Source organism: Bufo bufo, chromosome 4 (genome assembly GCF_905171765.1).
Source record: "Bufo bufo chromosome 4, aBufBuf1.1, whole genome shotgun sequence".
NCBI lineage: Eukaryota > Metazoa > Chordata > Amphibia > Anura > Bufonidae > Bufo > Bufo bufo.
Window position 1 is genome coordinate 259,584,477 of NC_053392.1, and position 25,260 is coordinate 259,609,736.

General features: G+C 43.5%; 1 protein-coding gene across 1 annotated transcript in view; it reads right to left on the minus strand.

Annotated features, from left to right (window-relative positions):
- The window catches only part of CSMD1 (CUB and Sushi multiple domains 1), a 2,494,699-nt gene that overhangs the window by 1,271,969 nt on the left and 1,197,470 nt on the right, over positions 1-25,260 (minus strand). The window contains exon 9 of the mRNA XM_040430026.1: positions 21,950-22,074. Coding sequence (XP_040285960.1) covers positions 21,950-22,074 — 125 coding nt within the window. The remainder of the gene's footprint in view (positions 1-21,949; positions 22,075-25,260) is intronic.

The window sequence follows — 25,260 nt, forward strand, 5'->3', positions numbered from 1 at the left end:
CTCGACCGAGCACCCGAGTATAATGGAAGTCAATGGGAGAACCTGAGAGTTAAACCAGGTACCCCCTGCTCTGAAGAGGGGAGCGTGCCTGGTTCATAGCAAAATGTCAGAAATTGATGGAAACACCACCAAAATGGTTCGGGAACAGCATAGGGAGGATGTCTGGATGCATCTTGGACTCCCAGGTCGCTTCTGAGAACGATGTTGTCCTAGTAGTGCGCTAATTTTACAGACTGACAATAATACGCTCAAAACCGAAGATGGAATCAATTTTAGAGGAAAAATTGTTAGGAAACATTCTTTCCTGTATATTTAATTGTACATAACGTGCAAATTCAGGCAAAAATTTTGTTGATTTTCGGAATCGGGGCGATGATTAAGAGGGACGGTCGGTGGCATCTGTATAGCACCGCTAGAGGTGAAATTTGTGAACCAGCGCAAGACGAACCACAGTGAAAGCATTTGCCAAGAATGTTTTCATTAATCAACAACGAAAGTCGGAGGTTCGAAGATCCGACAGGCGATCTGGCGGCATTATTCCCAAGACCCGCCGAGCAGCTTCCAGGAAACAAAAGTCTTTTGGTTCCAGGGGGAGTATGGTTGCAAAGCTGAAACTTAAACTAATTGACGAAAGGGCACCACCAGGAGTGGAGCCTGTGGCTTAATTTGTCTCAACACGGCAAACCTTACCCGGCCTGGACACGGAAAGGATTGACAGATTGATTGCTCTTTCTCAATTTTGTGGGTGGTGGTGCATGGCCGTTTTGAGTTGGTGGAGTGATTTGCCTGGTTAATTCCGATAACCAACGAGACTCCTCTTTGCTAATTAGTTATGTGACCCCTGGTGTTGAGGATTGTGTAGGCCAAACTCTTATGGGAGAGTGCCTGCTGCTTAGCTGACCATCACAAACATTATTGGCGAGGGGCTGCTGCCGCTTTGTTGTCTCTAGATAACTTCTGCCTGATCGCACGTCCCCGTGACGTCGATGATCCATTTGGATGTCTGCCCTATCAACTTTCGATGTTCTTTTATGTGCCTAAAATGGTAACCACGGGTAACGGGGAATAAGTGTTCGACTCTGGAGAGGGAGCCTGAGAAACTGCTACCACATCCAAGGAAGGAAAGCGGGTGGTGCGCAAATTGCCCACTCCCGACTGTCATAAGAGAACATCGTCTATTGAAAAAAAAAAATGTATGTCCTAAATTTTTTTTAGAAGAGCACACGTTACACAGCAGATGTGGGCCTCGTCAGGTCACTGTCAGAAGAGGTTCACCGTCTATTGAAAAATGACATTTTATATCGCAGAATTTTTTTTGAAGTGCACACGTTACACAGCAGATGTGGGCCTGGTCACTGTCAGGAGTGGACAAAGTCTATTGAAAAATTAAATTTTATGTCGCAGAAAAATTTTAGAAGCGCACATGTTACACAGCAAATATGGCTCTGGCGCGGATAATTTAACTGTCCGCAGGAGACACCTTCTATGGAAAAAGTGCACTGGATGTCACAGATATTTTAGGGATGCGTACACTTTAAACAGGAGATGTGGCGCAGATAATCTAACTGTCCGCAGGAGCACCGTCTATAGAAAAAGTGCACTGGATGTCACTGATATTTTAAGGATGCGCACAATTTACACAGGTGAAGTGGGGCTGATAATTTTACTGTACACAGTGGCCTATTACATGGTATTTTGCGTAGGATGCGCTAAAAATATATATTGCTGCTGTCACACACAATAGTCCTTATAAGGACTTTTGGCTCTCTGAAATGTTTTTGTACAGAAATAATATTCAATTACACTCCCTACACTGTCTTCCCCTTCCTATACTTATCTCTGCCAGACTTCGAATGAGCCGAACACACGTTATCGGGTGCTATATAGCACCCGATGATGCGTTCCGGCCAGCCAATCACTGTAATGCCAGTACCCAACATGGCTACTGGCATTACAGTGACGGCAGTACTTACCTGAACGTTTATTGGCTGCTTAGCAGCCGCAAAACGTGAGGGGAGGAGACTCGAGCATTGCGCTCGAGCACATGCGGTACTCTGCCAAGTACCGCCATGTGCCGAGCATAGTGATGCTCGAGCCGAACTGGTATTCGGCTGAGCATGCTCGCTCAACACTAATTATTACTTTACATTTCAAATATGTCTACTTTATGTTTGAATAATTTTGAAAATGTCATTTTATTTTTTTAGGACATTAAAAGGCTGAGAATTTCAGAAGCAATTCTTATATTTTTTAAGAAAATGTCTAAAAACCCACTTCGTTAAGGACCAGTTCAGCTATGAAGTCACGTTGTAGGCCTTACATAGTAAAAACAACCCAAAAATGGCCCCTTTTTAGAAACGACACCCCTCAAGTTATTCAAAACCGATGTTACAAACTTGTTAACCTCTTTCACTTTTTTCGCAGATTTTCCATTTTAATACAATTTTTTCCTGTAAAACAGCAAGGATTAACAGCCAAACTAAACTCAATATCTATTACCCTGATTCTGCAGTTTAGAGTAAGACCCCATGTGGTTGTCAACTGCTATATGGGTGTATGGCAGCTGAGAACAGATGGAGCACAATATGGCTTTTGGAGGGTAGATTTTGCTGGAATAATTTTCAGGCGCTGTGTTACATTTGAAGGTACCCTGAGGTACCACACAGTGGAAACCCCCAAAAAGTGACCCCATTTTGGAAACTACACCCCCAAGGAATTTGAAAGGGGTATAGTGAGCACTTTGGCCCAATATGCTTTTTATAGAATTTAGAAACCCTTGGCTGTAAAAAAAAGAAAAATTATATATTTTACTGAAAAATTTAACTTTAGGCCCAAGTTTTCAATTGTCACAATGGGTAACAGGAGAAAGTCACCACAAAATGTGTTACCCTTTTTGTCCTGAATATGGCAACACACCATATGTGGTTGTTGACTGCTCTATGGGCGTACGGCAGAGCTCAATATGGCTTTTGGAGGGCAGATTTCACTGGAATAATTTTAAGACGCTGTGTCGCATTTGAAGGTACACTGAGGTACCCCACAGTGGAAACCCTCAAAAAGTGACCCTATTTTGAAAACTACACCCCTAAGGAATTTTTCAAGGGGTGTAGTGAGCACTTTGGCCCAATATGCTTTTCATAGAATTTAGAAACCTTTGGCTATAAAAAAGAAAAATTATATAATTTACTGAAAAATGTCACTTTAGGCCCCAAGTTTTCATTGTCACAAGAGGTAACAGGAGAAATTCACCACAAAATGTATTACTCTTTTTCTTCTCAATATGGCAAGACCCCATATGTGGTTGTTGACTGCTGCATGGGTGCACGGCAGAGCTTAGAACAGATGGAGCACAATATGGTTTTTGGAGGGCAGATTTCACTGGAATAATTTTCAGGCGCTATGTCACATTTGAAGTTACCCTGAAGTACCCCAAAATGTGACCCCATTTTGGAAACTACACCCCCTAAAGTATTCATCTAGGGCTGTAGTAAGAATTTTATTATTTACAGTATTCATCTAGGGGTATAATGAGAATTTATTTTTACATTTTGGAGTTTGTCTAATTTTCTAAATTATAATTGGCTAATATACATATATATATATATCAGGAAATCACATTGTATGATTTTTAAATAATTTATTTGTCTTGCACTGCTGAACATAAGTATTATACCAGAGAAAATCTGTGTTAATATTTGGTACAGAAGCCTCTGTTTGCAATTACAGAGGTCAGATGTTTCCTGTAGTTCTTGACCAGGTTTGCACACACTAGTGATGTCGCGAACATAAAATTTTCAGTTCGCGAACAGCGAACGCGAACTTCCGCAAATGTTCGCGAACTGGCGAACCGGGCGAACCGCCATAGACTTCAATAGACAGGCGAATTTTAAAACCCACAGGGACTCTTTCTGGCCACAATAGTGATGAGAAAGTTGTTTCAAGGGGTCTAACACCTGGACTGTGGCATGCCGGAGGGGGATCTATGGCAAAACTCCCATGGAAAATTACGTAGTGGACGCAGAGTCGGGTTTTAATCCATAAAGGGCATAAATCAACTAACATTCCTAAATTGTTTGGAATAACGTGCTTTAAAACATCCAGTGTGTGTATACGATCAGGTATGATGTTGTATCGATCAGGTAGTGTAAGGGTTACGCCCGCATCACAGACATTGACAGACCAAACTCCCCTTTTAATGCACCGCAAACAGTTCATTTGCACAACCGCAAACTCCCCATTTGCACAAGGTTGGATACCAAGCTAGCCACGTCCCGGTGATGTCATTGAAGGTTTCTTCCTCCACCCAGCCACGTACAACACCAAGGGTCCCCGAAAGGTCAATTGAATTGATTTTTCGAACGGGGAGATGGTTAAAAAAACGCTGGCTCCCTCCCCTTTGTTTTTATCCACGGTGACTGCGTCTGCGCCGTGCAATTTACTGTCACACCCGATATGAGTGGTATTTTCTGTAGTACTATTCTCATCAGTTTAATCCCTCTAACGTCCCCGACTCCCCAATCTGGGGGCCATTTATTAAACAGATTTTTCGGACGGGGAGATGGTTAAAAAAACGCTGGCTCCCTCCACTCTGTTTTAATCCACGGTGACTGCGTCTGCGCCGTGCAATTTACTGTCACACCCGATATGAGTGGTATTTTCTGTAGTACTATTCTCATCAGTTTAATCCCTCTAACGTCCCCAATCTGGGTGCCATTTATTGAATAGATTTTTCGAACGGGGAGATGGTATCAGTGGTTGGCACTGGCAGTGGGCACACTACAGTCAGTAGAAGCGGGCCTGACACACACTGGCAGCAGGCAAGCAACTGAAATTACACTAAAGTGTAAAAATTAAATGCCTTATTTATCGGCAAGCTACTGTGCCACCCGGTATGAGTGGTTGGCAGTGGGCACACTACAGTCAGTGGAAGAGGGCCTGACACACACTGGCAGCAGGCAAGCAACTGAATTTAGACTACTGTCTAAAAATTAAATGCCTTATTTATCGGCAAGCTACTGTGCCACCCGGTATCAGTGGTTGGCACTGGCAGTGGGCACACTACAGTCAGTGGAAGCGGGCCTGACACACACTGGCAGCAGGCAAGCAACTGAATTTAGACTACTGTCTAAAAATTAAATGCCTTATTTATCGGCAAGCTACTGTGCCACCCGGTATCAGTGGTTGGCACTGGCAGTGGGCACACTACAGTCAGTTGAAGTCGGCCTGACACACACTAGCAGCAGGCAAGCAGCTGAAATTACACTAAAGTGTAAAAATTAAATGCCTTTTTTATGCAAAGTCCTGTGCCAGCCGGTATGAGTGGTGGGCACTGGCAGTGGGCACACTACAGTCAGTGGAAGTCAGCCTGACACACACTGGCAGGCAACTAACCTTAGATTAAAGTGTAAAAATTAAGTGCCTATTTTTTAAGCAAAGTCCTGTGCCACTCGGTATGACAGGGGTGGGCACTGGCAGTGGGCACACTACAGTCAGTTGAAGTCGGCCTGACACACACTAGCAGCAGGCAAGCAGCTGAAATTACATTAAAGTGTAAAAATTAAATGCCTTTTTTAAGCAAAGTCCTGTGCCAGCCGGTATGAGTGGTGGGCACTGGCAGTGGGCACACTACAGTCAGTGGAAGTCAGCCTGACACACACTGGCAGGCAACTAACCTTAGATTAAAGTGTAAAAATTAAGTGCCTATTTTTTAAGCAAAGTCCTGTGCCACTCGGTATGACAGGGGTGGGCACTGGCAGTGGGCACACTACAGTCAGTTGAAGTCGGCCTGACACACACTAGCAGCAGGCAAGCAGCTGAAATTACACTAAAGTGTAAAAATTAAATGCCTTTTTTATGCAAAGTCCTGTGCCAGCCGGTATGAGTGGTGGGCACTGGCAGTGGGCACACTACAGTCAGTGGAAGTCAGCCTGACACACACTGGCAGGCAACTAACCTTAGATTAAAGTGTAAAAATTAAGTGCCTTTTTTTAAGCAAAGTCCTGTGCCACACGGAATGACAGGGGTGAGCACTGGCAGTGGGCACACTACAGTCTGTGGGCCTGCAGCTCCTCACACACAGGCAGGCCAGGCAACTGCAATATGTATATAAAGGAAAAAAAAAAAGCAGACTAATGTTGCAGCCCTAAAAAGGGCTTTTTGGGGTGCTGTCAGGACGCTGTCCTTACAGCAGAGATCAGATGAGTCTTTCAGGACTGGAGTGGACACTGAATTCACTAGCCTAGCTATCGATTTCCCAATTAAATCAGCAGCAGTTACAGTCTCCCTCCTCTCACTAAGACTGCAGCTTCAGAATGAATCTAAAATGGATGCTGTGCAGGAGGTGGGAGGGTCTGGGAGGGAGGGTATGCTGCTGATTGGCTGGAATGTGTCTGCTGACTGTGAGGTACAGGGTCAAAGTTTGCTCAATGATGATGTATAGGGGGCGGACCGAACATCGCATGTGTTCGCCCGGCAGAGGCGAACGCGAACAAGCTATGTTCGCCGGGAACTGTTCGCCGTCGGATAGTTCGGGCCATCTCTAGCACACACTGCAACAGGGATTTTGGCCCACTCCTCCACACAGATCTCCTCTAGATCTGTCAGGTTTCGGGGCTGTCACTGAGCAACACGTAGTTTCAGCTTCCTCCAAAGATGTTCTATTGGATTTAGGTCTGGACACTGGCTAGGCCACTCAGAACCTTGATATGCTTCTTACGGAACCACTCCTTGGTTATCCTGGCTGCGTGCTTCGGGTCATTGTCATGTTGGAAGACCCAGCCATGACCCATTTTCAATGGGAAGGAGGTTGTTGCTCAAAATCTCACAATAAATGGCCCCATTCATCCTCTCCTTAATACAGTGCAGTCGTCCTGTACTCTTCGCAGAAAAGCACCTCCAAAGCATGATGTTACCACCCCCATGCTTCACAGTAGGGATGGTGTTCTTGAGATGCAACTGATCCTTCTTTTACCTTCAAACACCATGAAGTTTAAACCAAAAAGTTCTACTTTGGTCTCATCTGACCACATGACTTTCTCCCATGCCTCCTCTGGATCATCCAGATGGTCACTGGCAAACTTCAGACGGGCCTGGACATGTGATGACTTGAGCAGGGGAACCTTCCATGCAATGCATGATTTAAAACCATGAAGGCGTAGTGTTCTACTGACAGTGACCTTTAAAAGTGTGGTCCCAGCTCTCTTCATGTCATTGACCAGCTCCTCCCTTGTAGTTCTGGGCTGATTCCTCAACTTTCTTCATCATCAGTGATACCCCACGAGGTGAGATCTTGCATGGAGCCCCAGTCCGAGGGAGACTGACAGTCATCTTTAGCCTCTTCCATTTTCTAACAATTGCTCCATAAGTTGATTTATTTTCACCACGCTGCTTGGCAATTGCCCTGTAGCCCTTTCCAGCCCTGTGGAGGTCCACAATTTTGTCTCTGGTGTCTTTTGACAGCTCTTTGGTGTAGCCCATGGTAGTAGTTGGCGGCTGACTGACTATGGGGTGGACAGGTATCTTTAAAGAGCTCAGACAGGTGCTACTAAGTTAGGCTTATTGCACACGACCGTATGGCTTTTTCAGTGTTTTGTGGTCCATTTTTCATGGATCCGTTGTTCCGTTTTTTGTTTCCGTTGTGTTTCCGTTTTTGTTCCGTTTTTCCGTTCCGTTTTTCCGTATGGCATATACAGTATACAGTAATTACATAGATAAAATTGGGCTGGGCATAACATTTTCAATAGATGGTTCAGCAAAAAACGGAACGGAAACGGAAGACATACGGATGCATTTCCGTATGTGTTCCGTTTTTTTGCGGACCCATTGACTTGAATGGAGCCACGGACTGTGATTTGCGGGCAATAATAGGACATGTTCTATGTTAAAACGGAACGGAAAAACGGAAATACGGAAACGGAATGCATACGGAGTACATTCCGTTTTTTTTTGCGGAACCATTGAAATGAATGGTTCCGTATACGGACCGTATACCGAACGCAAAAAACGGCCAGTAAACGGGGGGAAAAAACGGCCGTGTGCAGGAGGCCTTAGATTAGTTTGTGGAGTAGAGGTGGACTTTTTAAAGACACAGTAACAGGTCTTTGAGAGCCAGAATTCTTGCTGTTTCTCAGGTGTTCAAATACTTATGTTCAGCAGTGCAAGACAAATAAATTATTTAAAAATCATACAATGTGATTTCCTGATATATATATATATAATATATATATATATATATATATATATATATATATATTTTTTTTTTTTAATTCTGTCTCTCAGAGTGGGAATGCACCTACAATGTGAATTTCAGACCCCTCCATGATTTCTAAGTGAGAGAACTTGCAAAATCGCAGGGTGTTCAAATACTTCTGTTCCTCACTGTATATATATATATATTTTAAAATATTTATTTTTCAAACCGCTAACACTAATGCTAACCAATATATAAAATATATATATATATATATTTATTTATATATATATATACAGTACAGACCAAAAGTTTGGACACACCTTCTCATTCAAAGAGTTTTCTTTATTTTCATGACTATGAAAATTGTAGATTCACACTGAAGGCATCAAAACTATGAATTAACACATGTGGAATTATATACATAACAAACAAGTGTGAAACATCTGAAAATATGTCATATTCCAGGTTCTTCAAAGTAGCCACCTTTTGCTTTGATTACTGTTTTGCACACTCTTGGCATTCTCTTGATGAGCATATGATGCAGTGGGAAGCGGAAAAAAAAAATGGGGTGAAACTTAAAAAAAAAAAAAAAAAAAAAAAAGCAATTCCACCATAGTTTAACTTTTTTTTTTTTATTTACGACGTTCGATGTGGATAATAACTGACTGGTTACTTTTATTCTACAGGTCAGAACAAATCCGGCGATACCTTATATGTGTAGCTTTTCTTGCGTTTTGATAAAAAAATTAAAGTGGGAAAAAAAAAATCTGTTATATTTTTTTGTCGCCATAATTTGACCCCTATAACTTTTTTGAATTTTTTTTTAAGAAAATGAAGCGACCAAAAATGGCGAATCGGCCATTTGGACGTTTTTTTTCATTTTGCTGTTTGCCGTTTTTATATTTTTATACTATAGGCGCTTTTGCGCATCGCGACACACATGATGTGTATCATCATGGGTGATTTGGGGAAAAGAGGGGTGATTTGAATTTTTATGTTTTTTATTTATTTATTTTTACCAATTTTTTATAGTTCATTTGATTGCTATAGTTCATTCGATTGCTATTATCATAGACTCCAATGCACTTGCATTGGAATCTATGATCATTTTACTAGACAGGGGCAGCTGCATACACCCTCCGGCTCCTTTGATCGCCACATGGGGGAGCTGGAGCACAACCGGAAGTGCACACTTTTGGTTTCAGAGCGCTCAGATGCCGTGGTCAGGATTGACCACGGCATCTGAGGGGTTAAATGTCCACGATCGGCATTACTGCTAGTTGCGGACATGAGCTGCGGGTGTCTGCTAAAAGAAGTAGGCGGCCACCCGTGGTTATGGTGCCCGTAGCAGGCAGGAGCAGGAGCCATCTTTAAACACCCGCCCAGCGTGAAGGGGTTAAAGGGGTTCTGCAAGCTTTTTTTTTTTTTGTGAAAGGTAGGGATGCTAGGCAGGTATGCAATGGTGATGTGCCTGTATAACACATGTGACTGAAGAGGCACATCTTTGCTATAACTAGAAACATGACATTATCGCCAGTGTAGCAGAAAGAATTGTATGGCACTCTGGATGGCACTTTGTGGTGCACTATGGATGGCACTGTGATGCATACTGTGGATGGAGTGGCAGCTTATAGCCTCAGCCATGCCGAGAAGGGACATGTCTTTTCTAAAAACTGCAGCATCTTTAAACCACTGCTCCGTGATCCTCACTGCTGCTCCCATTGAAATAAATGGGAGGCAGAAAGTGGCGGCTGATGTGTTTTCGGTGAAATTTCAGTGTGGCATTCTGCACCAAAATGAATGACCCTCATGCACATGACCATTCATGATTCATTTTGTGGTCTGAAAATCGTGGATCTAGACCGTCTTTGTGCTTTCAACATCCGTATGTCCTTTCTGCAAGGGGTAGAGCATGTCATATTCTGGTCCTCTAAATGCAAACCACAAACTCACTGAAGTTGATGATGGTATCCTTATTTTGCAGATCCACGATTTGCACACCAGAAAACTGATATGGCACAATGGGCTGGTGTTTAAAGATGGCTCCTGCTCCTGCCCGCTACGGGCACCATACACATGGGTGGCCGCCTGCTTCTTTTAGCAGATGCCCACGGCTCATGCCTGTCATATTCTGGTCCTCTAAATGCAAACCAAAAACTCACTGAAGTTGATGATGGTATCCTTATTTTGCAGATCCACGATTTGCAAACCAGAAAACTGATATGGCCCGATGCCTTAGATACACAGCTCAGTGGGCAGTATCACACATTAAAGTGTAGTGGGTGTAGCTCCTGCAGACTGAACAGTGTGGCAGGTAGGTTCACTCTGCAGAGTAGCCAGACTTGTTTATAAATAAAGCTAGGAAGTGAAGAAAACAGGAAGCTCAGAATGTAAACAGACCTGTCAGGATAGCCAGATGCCCAGAAAGGGGGAAAAAAAAGGTATTGGAGGCACATACAGTGGATATAAAAAGTCTACACACCCCTGTTAAAATGTCAGGTTTCTGTGCTGTAAAAAAATGAGACAAAGATAAATAATTTCAGAACTTTTTCCACCTTTAATGTGACCTATAAACTGTACCACTCAATTGAAAAACAAACTGAAATCTTTTAGGTAGAGGGAAGAAAAAATATAAAAATAAAATAATATGGTTGCATAAGTGTGCACACCCTTAAACTAATACTTTGTTGAAGCACCTTTTGATTTTTTTACAGCACTCAGTCTTTTTGGGTATGAGTCTATCAGCATGGCACATTTTGACTTAGCAAGATTTGCCCGCTCATTTTTGCAAAAACACTCCAAATCTGTCAGATTGCGAGGTCATCTCCTGTGCACAGCCTTCTTCAGATCAACCCATCGGATTCAGGTCTGGGCTCTGGCTGGGCTATTCCAAAACTTTAATCTTCTTCTGGTGAAGGCATTCCTTTGTTGATTTGGATGTATGCTTTGGGTCGTTGTCATGCTGAAAGATGAAGTTCTTCTTTTCTTTTGGTCTTTTCATCAATTCTGGAGGGACATCCAGTTCTTGGTAATGTCACTGTTGTGACATATTTTATCCACTTGATGATGACTGTGTTGCATGGTATATCTAATGCCTTGGAAATTCCTTTGTCCCCTTCTCCTGACTGAAACCTTTTAACAATGAGATCCCTCTGATACTTTGGAAGCTCTCTGTGAACCATGGCTTTTGCTGTGGGATGCGACTAAGTAAATTTCAGGAAAGACCAACTAGAGCAGCTGAACTTTATTTGGGGTTAATCAGAGGCACTTTAAATGATGGCAGATGTATGCTGACTCCTATTTAACATAATTTTGGATGTGATTGCTTAATTCTGAACACATCTACATCCCCAATTATAAGAGGGTGTGCACACTTATGCAACCACATTATTTAAGGTTTTTTTTCTTCCCTCCACCTAAAAGATTTCAGTTTGCTTTTCAATTGATTGGTACAGTTTATAAGTCACATTAAGGCCTCATGCAAATGACCGTTGTGTGCATCCGTGGCCGTTGTGCCGTTTTCAGTTTTTTTTCGCGGACCCATTGACTTTCAATGGGTCCGTGGAAAAATCGGAAAATGCACCGTTTTGCAGCCGCATCCGTGATCCGTGTTTCCTGTCCGTCAAAAAAATATGACCTGTCCTATTTTTTTGACGGACAACGGTTCACGGACCCATTCAAGTCAATGGGTCCGTGAAAGAACACGGATGCACACAAGATTGGCATCCGCGTCCGTGATCCGTGGCCGTAGGTTACTTTCATACAGACGGATCCGAAGATCCGTCTGCATAAAAGCTTTTTCAGAGATGAGTTTTCACGAAGTATATTCTAACACAGAGGTGTTCCCATAGTGATGGGGACGCTTCTAGTTAGAATTTACTACGAACTGTGTACATGACTGCCCCCTGCTGCCTGGCAGCACCCAATCTCTTACAGGGGGCTATGATCCGCACAATTAACCCCTCAGGTGCTGCACCTGAGGGCTTAATTGTGCATATCATAGCCCCCTATAAGAGATCAGGGGCTGCCAGGCAGCAGGGGGAAGACACCCCTCCCTCCCCAGTTTGAATATCATTGGTGGCCAGTGTGCGCCCGCCCCCCCCGGCCCCCCCTCTATTGTAATATCATTGGTGGTCAGTGTGCGGCCTCCGTCGGCCCCCCTCCCCCCTCTATTGTAATATCATTGGTGGCCAGTGTGCGGCCTCCCTTCTCCCCCCCCCCCCGCCCGATCATTGGTGACAGTGGAGATTCCGATCGCAGTCCCAGTTTAATCGCTCTGGGGCTCCGATCGGTAACCATGGCAACCAGGACGCTACTGCAGGCCTGGTTGCCATGGTTACTTAGCAATATTACAATATTGGAAGCATCATACTTACCTGCTGCGCTGTCTGTGACCGGCCGGGAGCTCCTCCTACTGGTAAGTGACAGATCATTAAGCAATGCGCCGCACAGACCTGTCACTTACCAGTAGTGATGTCGCGAACATAAAATTTTCAGTTCGCGAACAGCGAACGAGAACTTCCGCAAATGTTCGCGAACTGGCGAACCGGGCGAACCGCCATAGACTTCAATAGACAGGCGAATTTTAAAACCCACAGGGACTCTTTCTGGCCACAATAGTGATGAGAAAGTTGTTTCAAGGGGTCTAACACCTGGACTGTGGCATGCCGGAGGGGGATCTATGGCAAAACTCCCATGGAAAATTACGTAGTGGACGCAGAGTCGGGTTTTAATCCATAAAGGGCATAAATCAACTAACATTCCTAAATTGTTTGGAATAACGTGCTTTAAAACATCCAGTGTGTGTATACGATCAGGTATGATGTTGTATCGATCAGGTAGTGTAAGGGTTACGCCCGCATCACAGACATTGACAGACCAAACTCCCCTTTTAATGCACCGCAAACAGTTCATTTGCACAACCGCAAACTCCCCATTTGCACAAGGTTGGATACCAAGCTTGCCACGTCCCGGTGATGTCATTGAAGGTTTCTTCCTCCACCCAGCCACGTACAACACCAAGGGTCCCCGAAAGGTCAATTGAATTGATTTTTCGAACGGGGAGATGGTTAAAAAAACGCTGGCTCCCTCCCCTTTGTTTTTATCCACGGTGACTGCGTCTGCGCCGTGCAATTTACTGTCACACCCGATATGAGTGGTATTTTCTGTAGTACTATTCTCATCAGTTTAATCCCTCTAACGTCCCCGACTCCCCAATCTGGGGGCCATTTATTAAACAGATTTTTCGGACGGGGAGATGGTTAAAAAAACGCTGGCTCCCTCCACTCTGTTTTAATCCACGGTGACTGCGTCTGCGCCGTGCAATTTACTGTCACACCCGATATGAGTGGTATTTTCTGTAGTACTATTCTCATCAGTTTAATCCCTCTAACGTCCCCAATCTGGGTGCCATTTATTGAATAGATTTTTCGAACGGGGAGATGGTATCAGTGGTTGGCACTGGCAGTGGGCACACTACAGTCAGTAGAAGCGGGCCTGACACACACTGGCAGCAGGCAAGCAACTGAAATTACACTAAAGTGTAAAAATTAAATGCCTTATTTATCGGCAAGCTACTGTGCCACCCGGTATGAGTGGTTGGCACTGGCAGTGGGCACACTACAGTCAGTGGAAGAGGGCCTGACACACACTGGCAGCAGGCAAGCAACTGAATTTAGACTACTGTCTAAAAATTAAATGCCTTATTTATCGGCAAGCTACTGTGCCACCCGGTATCAGTGGTTGGCACTGGCAGTGGGCACACTACAGTCAGTAGAAGCGGGCCTGACACACACTGGCAGCAGGCAAGCAACTGAAATTACACTAAAGTGTAAAAATTAAATGCCTTATTTATCGGCAAGCTACTGTGCCACCCGGTATGAGTGGTTGGCACTGGCAGTGGGCACACTACAGTCAGTGGAAGAGGGCCTGACACACTGACTGGCAGCAGGCAAGCAACTGAATTTAGACTACTGTCTAAAAATTAAATGCCTTATTTATCGGCAAGCTACTGTGCCACCCGGTATCAGTGGTTGGCACTGGCAGTGGGCACACTACAGTCAGTGGAAGCGGGCCTGACACACACTGGCAGCAGGCAAGCAACTGAATTTAGACTACTGTCTAAAAATTAAATGCCTTATTTATCGGCAAGCTACTGTGCCACCCGGTATCAGTGGTTGGCACTGGCAGTGGGCACACTACAGTCAGTTGAAGTCGGCCTGACACACACTAGCAGCAGGCAAGCAGCTGAAATTACACTAAAGTGTAAAAATTAAATGCCTTTTTTAAGCAAAGTCCTGTGCCACTCGGGATGACAGGGGTGGGCACTGGCAGTGGGCACACTACAGTCAGTTGAAGTCGGCCTGACACACACTGGCAGGCAACTAACCTTAGATTAAAGTGTAAAAATGAAGTGCCTTTTTTTTAAGCAAAGTCCTGTGCCACACGGGATGACAGGGGTGGGCACTGGCAGTGGGCACACTACAGTCAGTTGAAGTCGGCCTGACACACACTAGCAGCAGGCAAGCAGCTGAAATTACACTAAAGTGTAAAAATTAAATGCCTTTTTTATGCAAAGTCCTGTGCCAGCCGGTATGAGTGGTGGGCACTGGCAGTGGGCACACTACAGTCAGTGGAAGTCAGCCTGACACACACTGGCAGGCAACTAACCTTAGATTAAAGTGTAAAAATTAAGTGCCTTTTTTTAAGCAAAGTCCTGTGCCACACGGAATGACAGGGGTGAGCACTGGCAGTGGGCACACTACAGTCTGTGGGCCTGCAGCTCCTCACACACAGGCAGGCCAGGCAACTGCAATATGTATATAAAGGAAAAAAAAAAAGCAGACTAATGTTGCAGCCCTAAAAAGGGCTTTTTGGGGTGCTGTCAGGACGCTGTCCTTACAGCAGAGATCAGATGAGTCTTTCAGGACTGGAGTGGACACTGAATTCACTAGCCTAGCTATCGATTTCCCAATTAAATCAGCAGCAGTTACAGTCTCCCTCCTCTCACTAAGACTGCAGCTTCAGAATGAATCTAAAATGGATGCTGTGCAGGAGGTGGGAGGGTCTGGGAGGGAGGGTATGCTGCTGATTGGCTGGAATGTGTCTGCTGACTGTGAGGTACAGGGTCAAAGTTTGCTCAATGATGATGTATAGGGGGCGGACCGAACATCGCATGTGTTCGCCCGGCAGAGGCGAACGCGAACAAGCTATGTTCGCCGGGAACTGTTCGCCGTCGGATAGTTCGGGCCATCTCTACTTACCAGTAGGAGGAGCTCCCGGCCGGACACAGACAGCGCAGCAGGTAAGTGTGATGCTTCCAATATTGTAATTTTGCTAAGTAACCATGGCAACTAGGCCTGCAGTAGCATCCTGGTTGCCATGGTTACCGATCGGAGCCCCAGAGCGATTAAACTGGGACTCCAATCGGAATCTCCGCTGCCACCAATGATCGGGGGGGGGGGGAGAGGGGAGGCCGCACACTGGCCACCAATGATATTACAATAGAGGGAGGGGGGGCCGCACGCTGGCCACCAATGATATTACAATAAAGGGAGGGAGGGGGGCCGACGGAGGCCGCACACTGGCCACCAATGATATTACTATAGAGGGAGGGGGGCTGGGGGGGGCGCACACTGGCCTCCAATGAAATTACAATAGAGGGAGGGGGGCGATGGAGGCCGCACACTTGCCACCAATGATATTACAATAGAGGGGGGGCCGGGGGGGGGCGCACACTGGCCACCAATGATATTCAAACTGGGGAGGGAGGGGGGTCTGCCCCCTGCTGCCTGGCAGCCCCTGATCTCTTACAGGGGGCTATGATACGCACAATTAACCCCTTCAGGTGCGGCACCTGAAGGGTTAATTGTGCTGATCACAGCCCCCTGTAAAAGATCGGGTGCTGCCAGGCAGCAGGGGGCAGTCATGTACACAGTTCGTAGTATATTCTAACTAGAAAGGTCCCCATCACTATGGGAACGCCTCTGTGTTAGAATATACTGTCGGATCTGAGTTTCACAATGTAACTCAAATCCGATGGTATATTCTAACATAGAGGCGTTCCCATGGTGATGGGGACGCTTCAAGTTAAAATATACCATCGGATTGGAGAAAACTCAGATCCTATGGTATATTAACTCCTGACTTTACATTGAAAGTCAATGGGGGACGGATCCGTTTGACATTGCACCATATTGTGTCAACGTCAAACGGATCCGTCCCCATTGACTTGCATTGCAATTCAGGACGGATCTGTTTGGCTCCGCACGGCCAGGCGGACACCAAAACAACTTTTTTTCATGTCAGTGGATCCTCCAAAAATCAAGGAAGACCCAAGGACGAAAAAACGGTCAAGGATCATGGAAAAACGGAACCCCGTTTTGCGGACCGGGAAAAAATACGGTCGTGTGCATGAGGCCTAAAGGTGGAAAAAGTTCTGAAATGATTTATCTTTGTCTCATTTTTTTACATCACAGAAACCTGACATTTTAGCAGGGGTGTGGAGACTTTTTATATCCACTGTATATGCGTGGTGAGGGGTATTAGGAGCACATAAAAAGAATTTGATTTTGGGATCCAGACAACCTTTTTAAGGGGTTAAATATTGACCAGATATATATAGTAGATAAATATTATTTGCAAGTTTTTGCAATCTAATGTTGAAGAATGCACACGATGCACAAAAAATTGAGAAATGTAAACAGTTTATTCAGGCTTGCATTAAAACATCTGCCCTTGCAAGTCGCATTTAGTAGACTTTACCATTGTAATTTAAATTAATTGCTAAAAACTATTTAGCAGACTTATTAGCACCACTGAAAATGATATACTATGCAACAATTGATGCATATTATTTGTTGTACATGGTAGCAGTTTCTATTATGTTTGAGACCAGAATGTTTGTTAATAATTATCCTTATGTTTACGGGGCCAAGATGATCAGTTCCAACAGAACAAAATTTGTTAGACATTGCCCTGTATATTTCTTTTTTACTACTAATTAAATTCTATAATCCTCTACCAGCTAAGCAAATACAGTTATGAACTTACAAACAGAATTTAGCTTAAAGGGGAATAAAAAAAATTGTTGGAGTGCTTCTTCAAGCTTTGTAAAAATTGTAATATATTGTATCTCTGGATTGTGACAACTTTTGAAATGTTGAGACGTTTTCATTGCTAAGGGTCTGTGGAGTGCATATGTGCCCAATCTTACCTCACAAAACAACCACTGAGCAACCACACATAAACCTATGTATGCAAGAGACCTTGTAATACAATATTGTAAGTTCATATTATTTTGATTATAATCTCATGAGTAGCATATCAGGATACCTGGGACCCCCACCAATCAGCTGTTTGAGAAGGCACCAGAATTCCTGTGAGCGTCGCTGCCTTCTCACAGCTTACCAAGCACAGAGCCATACATTGTATAGCAGCTGTGCTTGGTATTGCGCTCAGCCCCATTCTCATGTCGTCACTGGCCTAGGAAAAGCTGAGAAAAGGCTGCAGTGTTATTGTGAGTGCTGGTGCCTTCTCAAACAGCTGATCTGCATGGGTCCCAATTGTCAGACCCCCACAAATCAGATACTGATGACCTATCCTGAGGATATGTCATCAGTATTAGGCCTAGTTCACACAAACGTTTTTTTTGCGGGTGTACGGGCCGTTTTTTTGTGTTCCATATATGGTCCTTATATGGAACCATTCATTTCAATGGTTCCGCAAAAAAAACGGAATGTGTTCCGTATGCATTCCGTTTTCGTATTTCCGTTTTTCCGTTCCGTTGAAAGATAGAGCTTGTCCTATATTTGGCCGTAAATCACGGGTCGTGGCTCCATTCAAGTCAATGGGTCCGCAAAAAAAAAACGGAACACATACGGAAATGCATCCGTATTTCTTCCGTTTCCGTTCTATTTTTTCTGAACCATCTATTGAAAATGTTATGGCCAGCCCAATTTTTTCTATGTAATTACTGTATACTGTACATGGCATACGGAAAAACGGAACGGAAAAACAGAAAAGAAACGAAAACACAACGGAACTCAACAACGGATCCGTGAAAAACGGACGGCAAAAAACAATAAAAGCCATACGATCGTGTGAACTAGGCCTAAGGGCTCATGCACACGACAGTATTTTGCATTCCGTATACGGACCGTATTTTGATTCCGTATACGGTCCGTATATGGAACCATTCATTTCAATGGGTCCGCAAAAGATGTGGACAACACTCTGTGTGCTGTCCGCATCCGTTGCTCCGTTCTGTGACCCCGCAAAAATTATGAGTCATGTCCTATTCTTGTCCGTTTTGCGGACAATAATAGGCATCTCTATAATGGACCTCCTGTTCCGTTCCGCAAATTGCGGAAGGCACACGGGCGGCATCCGTTTTTTGTGGACTGCAAAAAACGACATGGTCGTGTGCATGAGCCCTTAGGCCTCTTTCACACGGGCGTTGCGGGAAAAGGTCCGGGTGCATTGCGGGAACATGCGCGATTTTTGTACATTGTAATGCGTTTTGCACTCGCGTGAGAAAAATCACGCATGTTTGGTACCCAAACTCGAACTTCTTCATAGAAGTTCGGGCTTGGGATCGGTGTTCGGTAGATTGTATTATTTTCCCTTATAACATGGTTTATAAGGGAAAATAATAGCATTCTGAATACAGAATGCATAGTACAATAGGGCTGGAGGGGTTAAAAAAAATAATATAAAAATTAAACTCACCTTAGTCCACTTGATCGCGCAGCCAGCATCTCTTCTGTCTTCTTCTTTGCTGATTGCAGTAAAAGGACCTGTGGTGACGTCACTCCGGTCATCACATGATCCATCACATGATCCATCACATGATCCATCACCATGGTAAAAGATCTTGTGATGGATCATGTGATGACCGGAGTGATGTCATCAAAGGTCCTTTTCCTGCACACAGCTAAGATGAAGACAGAAGAGATCCCGGGCTGCGCGAGCAAGTGGATTAAGGTGAGTTAAATTTTTTAAATTTTTTTTTTTAACCCCTCCAGCGCTATTTTACTATGCATTCTGTATTCAGAATGCTATTATTTTCCCTTATAACTATGTTATAAGGGAAAATAATAATTATCGGGTCTTCATCCCGATAGTCACCTAGCAACCGTGCGTGAAAATCGCACCGCATCTTCACTTGCTTGCGGATGCTTGCGATTTTCACGCAGCCCCATTCACTTCTATGGGGCCTGTGTTGCGTGAAAAATGCACAAAATAGAGCTTGCTACGATTTTCACGCAACGCACAAGTGATGTGTGAAAATCACCGCTCATGGGAACAGCCCCATAGAAATGAATGGGTCCTGATTCAACTCACGCATTGCACCCGCGCGGAAAACTCGCCCGTGTGAAAGGGGCCTTAAAGTCTCATAAAAGCCCTTTAAGTGCTCATTAGAGATCATGAGCAGTTGCTCAAATTAGCTTCTTACAAAAGTTAAATACCTTAGGTAAACTACAATGCTTTAACTACTGGCTGCCTTCTGCTCTCCTGAGTAAAGCAGGTAGAAGATGAGAGGAGCTAAAGTTGGTATGCACCACAAGGGTGTATTTACATTTGTGGCAGACATTTCTGAGACTGTCTTATTCATTTGGACAGGTCTTTCAGAAAGCCATGTGCATGCTTTGGACAGAACCCCACTCAGATGTATGAAATACATTTCTCCAGATTTGCTGTATGTGAGTATACCCTGAAGTACCCAGATTAAGGTGGATTTCAATGACCCAATAGAACAGAAAACTATTGGGAAAGGGATGGTTTCTTCCATGGAATGGCCTACTCTTCAGTTGAGGAAAGAGCTCCATTTACATGCAGCATTCACCTCCACTTCATGGGGACAACTGATGGCTACGGCCATCACTCGTCCTTGCATAAATTGTTTCTATGAAGCAGATCACCTTTCACACAACACAATCTGCTGCCCAGAAATGATAACTGAGATATCTGCATGAAAGATTAATTCACCTGATGAAAGGGGTTTTGCTTGTTCATTTGGTAATCTGTGGCACCTTTACATAGGCAGATTATTTGGAACAAGCATTCACAGAAACATTTGTTTCTGATTAAATGGCAGTGGGCAGTGTACTGTAAATATGAAATTAGACCTCACTGATAAAAACCTCTGATAAGATATATATTTAGCTTCTCTCTTTGTTTTATCATTATCCAATGTTTAGCTTTCATTTAATGCAGGTACTGTTCTATCATCCAAAGAGCTCACCGACAAGCACCTAGTTAAGCATTGACATATACATGTGTTTGTCAGTGTTGATCATGAATATTCAAATTGTGAATTTTAATTGCGAATATCGGCACCACTATTTTTTTAAAATACCAGTTCATGCGAATTTTCGCAATCAAGAAAATAATGCCTAGAGATCATGAATTCGCGAATTCTCGAATATATGGCGAATATTCGCACAAATATTTGCGAAATATAGCGAATTCGAATATTGCCCCTGCCGCTCATCACTAGTGTTTGTTACATCAGTGGCCTATGTCCGTCACTGTACCACTAATTATGAAAATTATTAATTGAACTACTACTACTACTACCATTTTGGCTACCACCAGGATTACCCTCCTTTACTTATGCTGTGTGCAGTTGCACAACTACTTTTAATTGTTAATCAGCCTCTGATATTAATGCTGGTCTGCCCTTTCAATCCTTGCCTGAGCTTTAGTTTCCTGTTTTACTAGTTTCACCAGTTAAGGTGTGCTAGTCTGATCATGCAATTTTGCTTGTTTACTGACTCTGTTACTTCGCTGCCTGCTGTAACCTTAGCCTGTCTACCATACTGACCCTTTGCTACCTGCAAAATAAGGGTGGACATATCTAGAAAGTAGGGGCATCACCGGTTTGTCTGAGATTTGGTGGGACATTATATTTTTTATTTAGAAAATATTTTTGTACAGTATATTCATATATTGAACTTAGTTTGACCAAGCAGCATTAAAGTTCAAGTATACTGACTGAGCCCAGTGTGTTTAACCTAAGAACCTGCTTAACCTACAAAGAGTTTGTGTATTTATTGCATAATAACACCACATGCTGCAAAGAAACCCCGACCTCCCACTCATATTATTGGATTTAAGACTATTTTCTGCCCTTTACCTTTTTCTCAACTCTTGTCACACTTCATGTTACTATGGCAACAGCTAAATTTCAGTTTGAAGGTGATCACCTTTTCCTTGTTTCTGCTACCATAGTGATGCTGTCACAAGTCTTGTGGGAATCATTTTGAAGTGATGGGGGTTTAAAAAAAACATTAAGAGCTGAATTCCATAACATTTTAACAGGGTTAATACTGAAACTTATATCCACTCTTGAACAATATTATGCAGCAAGCTCCATTGTTAGGGAAAACAGATATAGTGAAGCATTCTATTGCGCCATGAATTCTTGCCAGGGAACTGTTGGCTTGTAAATGATTCTATTTGACCTGAGTATATGAAGGGCACTATTCAAACCATTGCCATATTGTGTGACACTGGCAGTCACAATTCCTGTACAATGTGTGCCTTTCCACAGTTTCAATGTCAATTTTTTTCAACCAAACAGTAAATGCATTTTTAAGACGTACTAAATAGCTACATTCAAGACATAAACCATATAGGAGTGGTAGCATGAATTTCAGAGAGTTATCATTTTCTTTCTTTCTTTTTTCCTTAGAGTAATGTGCACACTATAATTTTAAAGTATTTAAATGTGAACCTTCTTTCCCGCTCACTTACCTCGACAGATTGGTCTGTGATCACTCCAGGCAGCAAGTGTATCAGTCACTCTTTGACAAGTTATACTCTTCGAGCCTTGTAACACATAATTATCATCACAGGAAAATTGGACATTGGCACCCACTCTAGAAATAGCCAGAAGAAAAGACAAAAATAATATAATGTTGATAAAAAAATAAAAAAAATAAAAAATGTTCTGCTGTTAGCAAAGAAAATCACACTCCCACCATATGAACATTTTGCAACTCATCATTGTGACTATGAAGAAAACAAAGGCAAGAGTGTAACTTCCTTTTATATTCTTATGTGGAGTGGGTAGGTTTCCAAAGTTGTCAGGTTATTTTACCTGTTTGCGATCTATGATCTCTACAATCATGCAAAAGTAAAGATGTCAACTGTGTTGGATGTGTCAGAACAAAAGATTTTCTGCTTGATGACCCATATACTGTACTTTGCGCCTACAATAAAAGTTTTATTCCCTCCTACACTTTTATTTTCATATAGAGATTGTGCCAAGATATAAACGCATTCCCCAACTACAAGATAGGGGATGCATATGTGAGCAAAGGAGGTCCCAATACTGGGACTCTCACCGATCATGGAAACAGGTGCCCCATGGCCCTGTATAAATGGAATGTTTTTTGCTGTTCCTCTAGTAATTCTCTGTGGGACTGTTGGAAATAGTTGAGCACAGCATTTGCCTCTTTGGTGACCCAATAGAGAAATGAATAGAGCAGCAGCTGATATGCGTGACCTTCTGCTCTATCCTTTCAGGAGAATGAGACCTCCTGGAGGGGTCTCAGCAGCTTGGTTGACACCAGACAGATTCCTATCCCATAACCTAAGGATAGAGTGCAAGTTTCTAATGTGGCATAAGCCCTTTAAGCTTGCTATAAACTAAGGATGAGCAAACCAGTATGGACTTAACCGGGTTTGGTCCAAACTTTGCTATTTTTCAAATGGCAGACAAACCCAAATATTTTCAGGTTTGTTTCAGAGGAATCCACTAAAACAGGGAATAAAGCACTAGCGAGAAACAAGGGTGCTCATATGAACATGAGAGAGAGGGGGGGAGAGGGCTTGCGCTGATTTTCTCCCAGGCTGATAGGCAGTCTGGATGAGCCAATCAGTGCTGAAGCAGGCAGGGAGGTACCCTAGCAGAACAAGCAGAACACCATTCTGTGCTGGGCTGTGAATGAGGGTGGTTGGGTGTGGCAGTGTCTGCCAGGAAAATGATCTTAGGTAATCAGGGAGAGTCACAAATCAATCATGTACAGTCAAAAATCAATCAAGCTTATTGCCAGCTAGAGTGAAGAGAAAGGCTAGGATTCCAAAGAAGAATTGTGTGTTTTGTATACAATAGGGACAAGCAGGGCAGCTGACAAACAGGGAAAGAGAAGTCAGGAGCTATGGCTGGCTGTGCCTGCTAACAGAAGTGTAGGTGCTGAACTGCAGACCTCAAAAACAGCTACCTACAAGCAAATACTTTCATTCCCCCCCCCCCCCCCCAAATCCTTTTTTGTGGGGTTCAATTTAATTAAGCAGCATATATATGGTAGATATATATGACACACTTTTTCCTCCCAAAGTGGGGAGAAAATGTCAGTGCTTATTGGTACAGGAGGGCCGGGAAGAGTTGAATGCAGCGCTCCTGGGCTCTGTACTCATTCTTCCTGATCCTCAGCTGATCGCTGTGCTGTGACTTGACATTGGCATGTTGGGACCTCTCTCTGCACACTTCAGGTCACAGCACACCACGCGGCAGGAAGAGCCAGAAGAGCAGGAGCTGTATCCCCGGAGAGGTGGATGTGGTGTCCAGATGATGAGAGGTAACTTGATTTACTGTTTTTGCCTGATCTAAGATCTGAATGGGAGTTTTAACATTTGGGGTCTGATCTGAGTGTCTGAAAAGGGGTCTTATTAACATGCCAGTCTGATATGAGGTCGGAATGGGGGTCTTAAATAGACCTCACCTTGCCGGGGGTGCACCATCTTGCCCCTGTTGCTGTATGTCTGCCTACAATTACGTTCTGTACTCCTTCATACTGTGACCTGCATCATGCCACTTATGCCACTTTCCAACTATCACATTGTGTACAGCTGCTGCCGCTTCCATCGTACCGCCGCCACAATCACGCCACTGCTGCGACCTGCTGGCTATCATCTACCATAATGCTGCTACCTCCATTATGCTGCTGCTTCCCTGCCAATATGTACCATATGGCTGCTGATGCTCCCTGCTGTTAGTCCCCTACTGCCACCAACATTAATGCAAAGCATTTCCTGCCACTATCACTACTACTATTGCCACTACTACCCATAAGCCTTGTATGTTCCATGCTATACTGCTTCTGCTGCTGCCAGTATTGTGGCCCTATGCCACTCTATCTGTACTGTACACTTTCCACATCAACAGTGTACTGCTGCTGCTCCCAATTAGAAGGGAGATATTTTTTTTTAGAACAAGCTACTATTTCTTCTTACAATCAACACTTGTGCGTGTTGTACGGGAGACTTTCCGACCCTGTCAAGGCATAATTTTTGGACTCGTCATCCACCAAGCAACCTTTTTATTATTATGTTGTTGTTGTTTTTTTATCCTTTAACACCGTCTGTGTTTAAACATTATCTTCCCCTGAGAAGGGACAACTTTTGGAAGCTTTGGAATATGAAAAGGCAGAACACATATGCCGACATGGTGTGTTTTTGAACAAGCTGTATGTTAATGACATGAAACATGCTTTTAACTTTGCTAACTTGGTTATATACCAACTTTCAGGGCAACTCTAGTAACTTAGGTTTGGCCTGAACTGATTTGGGTCTGAACAAAGCTTGAATGGTTCACTCGTCTCTACTATGAATGTATTTTCACTTATCATATGCATTCCCTCCCTTTCTTTGCTGGTTTACTTCAGCACTATATGTATGCACAGTATAATTTGCAAAGTGGGTATTGGTATTATTTGAGAATTCCATGACATTATATTTTCAATCCTGTTTGGCAATTTTGGCTGGGCTTTTAAGTTATCATTATTTCTACACTGTTCAACTATCAACTGTGTATTCTGGTATTATCAGAGCAATATGATGCTGTATGGCAGTAATTTTTGGGTAGTATATTCTGGTCATAATTGAACACAGTGTTAGGGGTATTTATCTCATGTAGAAATATGAAGAAAATGTAATATTAAAGTTAGTTTCATTTAGTTTTACGAGGGGATGCTGAGCAGTTTCTGGCTTTGCCCCTTCCAGTTGGAATAAAAAAATAATTTTGGTACCATATGAAAGCTTGATATCTTGTTATGTGCAAA